Source organism: Crocodylus porosus, unplaced genomic scaffold (genome assembly GCF_001723895.1).
Source record: "Crocodylus porosus isolate Cpor-Errol unplaced genomic scaffold, CroPor_comp1, whole genome shotgun sequence".
In the NCBI taxonomy this organism is placed as follows: domain Eukaryota; kingdom Metazoa; phylum Chordata; order Crocodylia; family Crocodylidae; genus Crocodylus; species Crocodylus porosus.
In genome coordinates, this window is record NW_017728948.1 from 24147657 (window position 1) to 24156055 (window position 8399).

The 8399-nt window shown below is 43.9% G+C and overlaps 1 protein-coding gene across 2 annotated transcripts in view; it reads right to left on the reverse strand.

Moving 5' to 3' along the window:
• The window catches only part of SLC2A9 (solute carrier family 2 member 9), a 198671-nt gene that overhangs the window by 16304 nt on the left and 173968 nt on the right, over nt 1-8399 (reverse strand). For both annotated transcript variants that reach the window (XM_019553389.1, XM_019553390.1), the window contains one exon: nt 2570-2697. In XM_019553389.1, the coding sequence (XP_019408934.1) occupies nt 2570-2697 (128 nt within the window). The remainder of the gene's footprint in view (nt 1-2569; nt 2698-8399) is intronic.

Sequence of the window (8399 nt, forward strand, 5' to 3'; positions counted from 1 at the left end):
CTTTAGTAGCTGCAGCATCTTTCTAAGGCACTAGGGATTTCTTTTTACATTATTTAAAAAATAAAGAATTTAACTCCCTCTTTAGTTTGAAGGAACTTAGTAAGTACCTTTCTAAAAGGCTGGCCCTCAGGATATAATTTATATGGACAGACTAAGAGAATATATATAATGCACGTTATAAATGCTTGCGAGGATAATAGTTATGGATTACATTAAATGAGAGTTGAGGCTCAGCCCCAAAAAATTCAGCTCTGACTTCAAGAAGCACAAATTATTGTTAGGAGCGCAAAAGGATTTTTGGACAGGATGTTGAAACAAGAGTATAACTCTGGGGGATTTGAGTATTCCTAAAATATCTGAATGAATTCATACTTCTATGAAAAACATCTCTCATGGCAGAACTGCATCAGTGCCAAGTGCTTTTGAAAAACTCACCTTTGGGTATCCAATTTTGGAAAGTCTTACTTTTCTTTGGGGACTGAACCCATTAAAGTCAATCAGAAGACACCCACTGATTTTATTGAGCATTATATGTCATACTCTCGGGTACGCTTCAACTGTGAGCAATCTGACTGAAATTGTAGGAAGTGGTAGCAAAAGGACTGAGAAGTATTCTGTTTACCTCTGAAGTTGATCTTGGTAATCAAAAGGACTAAACACTTTTTCTTTCCTTTTACATCAAATGTCAGATCATGTAGGTCAATATGTAAGTATCCAGATCACTCACATAAATTATAAATAATTTTGATAAATTCAACAACTACTACACAATAAAAATAGTTCTAGGTGCCAGCTGCAGATTAATATTTAAAAGATAGTATAAAGTTTTATATCAGGACATTTATCAATTGTGGAAAGACAGAAAAAGAAGTTAAAAAAATAAAACACACCCACATCTTCAAAATCACATTTATCAGAAATAACTTGCAGAATTACCATATTTCATGGTGTACAAGTTGACACGGTATACAAGTCAACCTCATTTTTCTGATCCAAAAATTTGAGTTTACTTATACACTGGATCTATGAAAATCCTATCTTTTTGGATCAGAAATATTGGGTCAACTTATACTGGCCCCTGCATGCCTTCACTGTGAGCCAGGCACTGGTGGGGGCAGGGATGGGCATGTGCCGCAGCACTACTTCCAACGGGTGGAGCCAGGCTCAGTGCTTGGCTGGCATGCCCCAGGAAGCACTGCTGGGGCTGGGTTTGGCGTTCAGCTGGCATGGCCCCATGTCCTGTGAGTGGTGCTGCCTGGGCCATGCCAGCCGAGACCAGCACTGCTTGCAGCGACTGGGGCTGGGGCCAGACTTGGCACCTGGCTGAGTGGCATCTCCATGGTGACAGCAAGGCCCGTAGGCTGCAAGCTCCTGCAAACCCCAGTCTGTGGGGCTTGCTGTCACTATGGAGATGCTGCTCAAGTGAGTGGTGCTAGGCTTGGCGTTTACCTGCTGCGGCCCATGCAGTACCCAGCAGTCTAACGCTGAGCCCGGCCCCATCCCCTGTGAATGGTGCTGCCAAGCCTGGTGCCACTTGCTGGGGATGGCGCCAAGCTCTGAGCTCAGCTGGTGTGGTCCAGGCAGCACTGCTCCATGGTGACAGCAAGGCCCACAGGCTGTGTTCGGGCTAGACCCAGGCCCCATGGCCTCCAGCAACAGGGACACTGTTGGGAAGTGAAGAAAATCAGGTAGGTTCAGGGCTGGGCTGGGGGTCAAAAGTATTGATACAGTGTATAAGTCACAGTAAATTTAAAAGGTCCGACTTATACACTGTGAAATACAGTAGTCTCAACATTTTAAAAATAATTCTTCTTTGGACAGTAACTAGACATGAAAAAAATCACTTAACTAGAAGCTTTTTTTCCTGGCCAGCTAGAAATTTTGCATGTGTGCATGCTTAAGAGGACTCTGGAGTTACTACTTTGGCCTCAGAAGTGTGAACCTTGCTCTCATCATGTCACAGAGAGAGATGGCTGAGCCTAGTTCCTGCCTTGGATGCATCAACTACCTTTTAAATAGTAAGGTAAATAAGCACTTCATGTACAGGGAGAGCTGCAGGGCTAAAAATGGCTGCACAGGAGATCCTGGTCCAGAGAAAGGAACCTGGTAGGTGGAGGTTTACTACATAACCCGGGTATAAGGACCAATTGAAGCCCTGTGAAACAGTAGCTTCAGCACAGGCCAGCCAGCAGGACCTGGTATACCTGCTTTGATTGACAGGTTGTGTTTATCTCTGGACAGTGAACAAATATCCCACAGAACAATGACTGAAATATTGATATCAGTGATAAACTAAGCTAGTGAACTGATATGGCTGTTTCCATTAAACAAAAAAAAAGGCAGAGTTTGTGAAGACATTACTGTATAGGTCAGAAGGAGAAGCCCTGCAGTAAGTACAGAGCAATCAAGGAGGACTAAAGGATTAATTCAAAATCCTAAGTGAAGTCAAGGGAAACCTTGGTATTGACTTTAATGGCTACTGAGTCAAGCCTGACATTCATTCCCTTTGGGACATAAAATGATAACTATTAATTCAGATTCCATACATATAATAATACATCATGAGTACCTGAATGAAAGGGAAAAGTAGTCCAACTGTGAAGTTACAAAGCCAGTTGACTGTTCCAGCTATCATAAATGCAGCTGGCCTTTGAGACTGCTCGAAAAACTCTCCAGTTAGGACAAATGGAATCCCACCTGAAATACAACAGCCAAGAGGACAATGATTTAATAAATTCTTTGGCGTGTTCAGTAAAGAATGTGAACTTTTAAAAAAACCCACAGTAATCAATGCCCAGTGCATTGATCATTTTGTCAAACTAGAAAAGTAGGATTCTTCTGGGATTTATTTTGCTACATAATTTATTGCAACTACTTTATAAGAGATTGACCTTATGCTCCATTACACCAGTTCTGCAGGATTACAAATCCTTTGGGTAACTACAGTGATGGGACACTGGTAACAGAATGGAGTATCCAGTCCAAAGTAATGCCCAATTAAACATACCCTTGATAAAAATGTTAATAGCTTAATCACTGTTCTTATTGAAATCTTTGAAACATTGAGGAATATTTTGTGATAGGAGGTTCAGAAAAATATTAAGCAGTATTTCTGGGATAACTATCCACTTCACTGAAAACAGTAAAGTTGGAAAGGAAATGGTAAACTCTATGCAAGTTAGCAGGGTTTATTGTTATTTATTTAATAAATATATACCTATTATTTATAGAAATCCTTTTTTAATACCTTTTACAACTCCACTTTTTATATAAAATCATACATTTAGAGAACAAAACCCATTTATGCTATACATATCCTTGGGGTTGGACTGACAGCTTTGTGGGATGGGAACTATGTCTTTATTTGTTTTTTTGTAGCACTGAATACATTAGTCTATGATTAACAGTGATATATCAACATATTATAATACAGTAGCCAGTGCTTACCTGTACCGCACTAAAATACATATTATACCAACAGGCCTATGAGCATCACAGGATCACACTTTGAAGACAGACACACCAAGGGACATGGAGAATATATAAGGACATATCAACATATAGGAGGAAGACATGACTGCCTCAAAAAAATTTTACAACGAACAAATATGATCAATTGGTTAAGCAAAGTATGTACCATATCAACCACTATCATTTATTTTTATCTAAGCACTACTGTAGAGACCCCAACTGAAATCTGGGCCCTATTGTGGGCCCTACATGTGCACTTTACTACAGAATAAAGTAATTAGCTCCACAGTAAAGCACCACAGTGTACACATGCCCCGATATTAGAGTGCAGTAGATTAACTGTGCTGTAAGATAATACTGTTAGTGACAGCACTATTTTACAGCAGAGTAATTACATGTGATCAAAACACACATGTAGAGTGCGACGGGGTTGGCTAGGGCACAAGGATGCTGAAGTGCAAGGGCTGTCTGCCAGCTAGCCCCACAGTGCAGCAACCTTGTGCACCAACCAACCCCTCCATTGGCTGCTGCCACCACCCAGAGCCTAGGACTGACCCCCCAGTCTCTTGCCAGCCCAGGGTTGCTCTTCCTGGCTAAGGTGACCACCTTTTCAAACTGTGAAAGCGGAATACTGAGCCTCCGCACCTCATTCTGCCCTCCCGCACTGCGTTCCACTTGCTGAACTGGGTAGGCCCCAGGGTGGGGAGCCCTGAGCCCACAGTGGGCAGCCTGCATCCACCCCTGCCCTGCGTACAAATCTGGAGGAGCATAGGCAGTATGGGGGGATGTAGGGAGGTCAATCAAGACACCGTGGATTGAGGCCTCCACGGTGAGTGAGGGAATGGGGCAGGCTTGGCACCTGGGACTGGGCGGTGAATGAGGCCCAGGGCTGGGGCGGGAATGCACAACCGCGAGGCCTGGCCAGGGAGCTGGATGGAGCCACTGGTGGCTTGTCTGTGGAGTAATGGGGGAGGGACGGGGATGGCACTGGCCCTGTCCCCTGTGAGCAGTGCTGCGGCCACCGCATTCACCCCCAGGGAGAGAGAATGGGGGAAATGTGCTCCTCTAGATCTGTAAGCAGGGCAGGGGTGGATGCAGGCTGCCCACTGTGGGCTTAGGGCTCCCCACACTGGGGCCTATCCCCCTCATAGATTTACTCACAGGCAGCTGAGGGAGCTGCTTTCCATCACTGCCTGGTTGGCCATGTGCCTGTGTGCACATGTACACTTGCAAATGACCCCCTACGTCCTGCTCCTTCTAGCCCCAAGCAAGCCCTTGTAGGCTGGAACCCTGGAGCCCTGCCACTGGCAGTTCCCTGTATTTTTCCCCTTCAACGGAGAAAAATCTCCATTTTTTCATGTTTTCATGTTTTTCTGTGAACAGGAAAACCAGATCCCTGCACATGATATTGGGACAAGAGTTGCTATGGTTTGACTGTGTTGAGGGGAATCTGGGACAAATGTTGTCCCAGTCATTCACCCCAGGACTGGGACTTAATGTTTGCATTTTGGGACTGTCCTGCCCAATTAGGAACAGGTGGTCACCCTAGCTCCAGCTCAGTGTGCTGCGGCCCTGGGTGCACATGTAAATGCCATGCCTGGGAGCAGCTGACTCTGGTGTAAACTGTGCCAGAGTTTTATTGAATTGCATTAATTGCATGTGTAGTTGCACCCACATATAGTAAAAGACAGCCTTGCCCCAGGCAGCTAACAATCTAAATGACAAAATGAAATAGACACAAAAGTTCTGTTATCCCCATTTTACATCTGGAGAAAGATTAAAACCATGTCTATAGTGCCTCCCTGCCCACTTCAAGACTCATTTAATCTATCTATAGTGCTGAATTGCTATGCTTGGCTGTAAATGGAAGAGGAACAAATGGCAGGCTTTGTTTCTTGGTGGAGGTCCTAAGCTAAGCAGTGAGGTAGTATAGGCAAGGTCTAAGTCATCCACAATTACTCAAGTAAACAGACATATTAAGGCTTATATTCAAACATGGGTTTTTTTCTTATTAAAAACAAATGATCACATTTAAAAGGAGCTGACCTGATCAGTTCAGAGAATAGCCACATTATTCTTGACATACAGTGCTGTTGTGCTACTGTAGCTCCCACAGTGTACTTTTCTGTACATGAGCATTAATAGTCACCATACAATTAGGAGCATAGGAAGGTAAGGCTGGAAGGGACCTCACAAGGTCATTTAGGCCAGCCCCCTGCTCAAGGAAGGAATATTCCAGACTAAACCATCCCAGCAAAGTGTCTGTCTGACATGCTTTTCAATGTTTCCAAGCATGGAGATTTCACAACTTCTCTAGGTAGTCTGACCACTCTTATTGTCAGAAAGTTCCTCCTCATCTCCATCCAAATTTCCCCTAATTCGAGGCCACTGCTCCTAATTCTGCCCCCTATAGCCACAGAGAAAAGTCCATGTAACAATATCCCCTCTACAGTCCTCTGCATCCTCTCTATAATCACCCTTCAGGTATTTTAAGACTGTTATCAAATCACCCCTCAGTCTCCTTTTCTCCAGGCTAAACTACACTAATACTTTAGGCTTTCCTCATAAATCTTGCCTCCAAGGCCCCTAATCATTTTTGTTGCCCTGCATTGGATCCTTCCCAATCTGTCTACAGTCTCTGTGAACTGTAGGGCCCAAAACTGGACACAGTGAAGCCACACTGGTGCTGAATAGAATAGAAGGACCACTTCCCTTGATTTGCAAGTGACAGTCCTGTTCATACAATCCAGGATGTCGTTGGCTTTTTTTGCAACAAGAACAAACTGTTGGCTTGTATTCAGCTTGTAGTTCATGCCCTTCTTTATAGTACTACAGTCCAGCCAGTCATTCCCCAGTGTGTATTTGTGTGGTTATTCCAACCAAAGTGCAGGATTTTGCCCTTTTCCTTCATGAATCTCATCTCATTGATTGCAGACCATTTTTCTAGTTTATCCAGTCATTCTGGATCCTAGCCCTGCCCTCTGGGGTCTCCAACTTGGTGTCATGTAAAAATTTGCTAAGTGTGCACTCAATCCAAATCACTAATGAAGATGTTGGACAATACCAGATTTGGGACAGACCCCTGGACAACCCCACTTGTTACCTCCTCCCAACTAGACATTGAGAAACTGAGGACTGCTCACTGTGTACAGTGATCCAACCAGTTCTGTATCCACCTTAGAGTACTTTTGTCTAGTTTCTATTTCCTTTGCTTATTAATGAGAATATCGTGGGATACAGTGTCAAATGCCTTTCTAAAATCAACGTATACCAACACCACATCCATTGCTCGCTCCACCAAGAGTGTGTCCCTTTATCTTAGAAGGAAATGTGGTTGGTTAGGCATGGCTTGCTGTTGGTGAATCCATGCTGACCATTCCTGAGCACCTTGTTCTCCTCTAGGTGCTTCACAAGAGATACCTTGATGACTTGCTTCATGGTTTTTCCAGGTATAGAGGTCTGGCTGTCTGGTCTGTAGTTCCCTGGATTCTCTTTCATAGAATCATAGAAAATTTGGGTTTGATGGGACCTCGGGAGGTCATCTAGTCCCACCACTGCACAAAGTAGGACCAACCCCAATTAAATCATCCCAGCCAATGCTTTGTCTACCTGGGTCTTAAAAACCTCCAAGGATGGAGAGTCTACAATCTCTCTGGGTAGCCTGTTCAAGTGCTACCATCCGCATGAGAAAAATTTTCCTAATATCTAGCCTATCCTACCCTTGCTGCAATTTGAGACCATTGCTCCATATTACCTGCCACCACTGAGAACAATCTTAATCCATCCTCTTTGGAACCAAACTTCAAGTAGTTGAAGGCTGCTATTAATTCCCCCCTCAGTCTTCTCTTCTGCAGATTAAATAAGCCCAGTTCCATCAGCCTCTCCTCAGAAGTCATGTGCCCCAGCCCTCTAAACATTTTTGTTCCCTGATGCTGGATTCTCCAATTTGTCCACATTCTCTCTAGTGAGGGGGCCCAAAACTGGACACAGTGTTCCAGATGTGGCCTCACCAGTGCTGAATAGAAGGGAAGAATCACTTTCCACAATCTGCTGGCAACGCTCCTACTAATGCAGCCCTGTATGCCATCAGTCTTCTTCATAAGGGTACAGTGTTGGTTCATATTCAGGTTACTGTCTACTGTAACCCCCAGATCCTTTTCTGCAGAGCTGCTGCTTAGCCAGTCAGTCCCCAGCCTGTACAGGTACAAGGGATTGTTGTATCCTAAGTGCAGGACTTTGCACTTGTCCTTATTGACCCTCATGAAATTTCTTTTGGTCCAATCCTCCAATTTGCCAAGGTCTGTCTGAATCCCAGCCCTACCCTCAAGCCTATCTACTAGTTCTCCCAGCTTGGTGTCATCCACAAATTTGCTGAGGGTGCACTGATTCTCATCTTCCAGGTTATTGATGAAAACATTGAACAAAACTGGCCCCAGGATGAACCTCTGGGGCACTTAATCCTGACTGCTAAGTAGACATTGAGCAACTGACTACTACTTTCTGAGACCAATGATCCAGCCAGTTTTCTTTCCATCTTACAGATCATTCATCTGTTCTTTTCTGCTGAGACTGGGTCATGTGTGAAGATGACAAGTACACATATTTTTAAAGTAAAACAGCTCTATTTTGTTAACAATCACACACACAAAAAAGGAAAATGTACATTGGAAGCTCTTTCTGTGGGAGGTTTTTGGCAAGGAAGCTTCTGAACACGGATTTGAAGAACTAATGTACCAACCATAATTACTGTACTATGGTGACTCATTTCTATTACTCCTTCCTTTTCAAGTTGCAATGAACATTAATAGAAGCATCTTAACACACTGTGATGCTTTAATAAAAGACTATTACACCTGCTATCTTGGCTGGCTGACCTGCTCCACCGGGCTTTAAACTAAGCCCGCTGGGGGATGGGGGGACTACTGCCA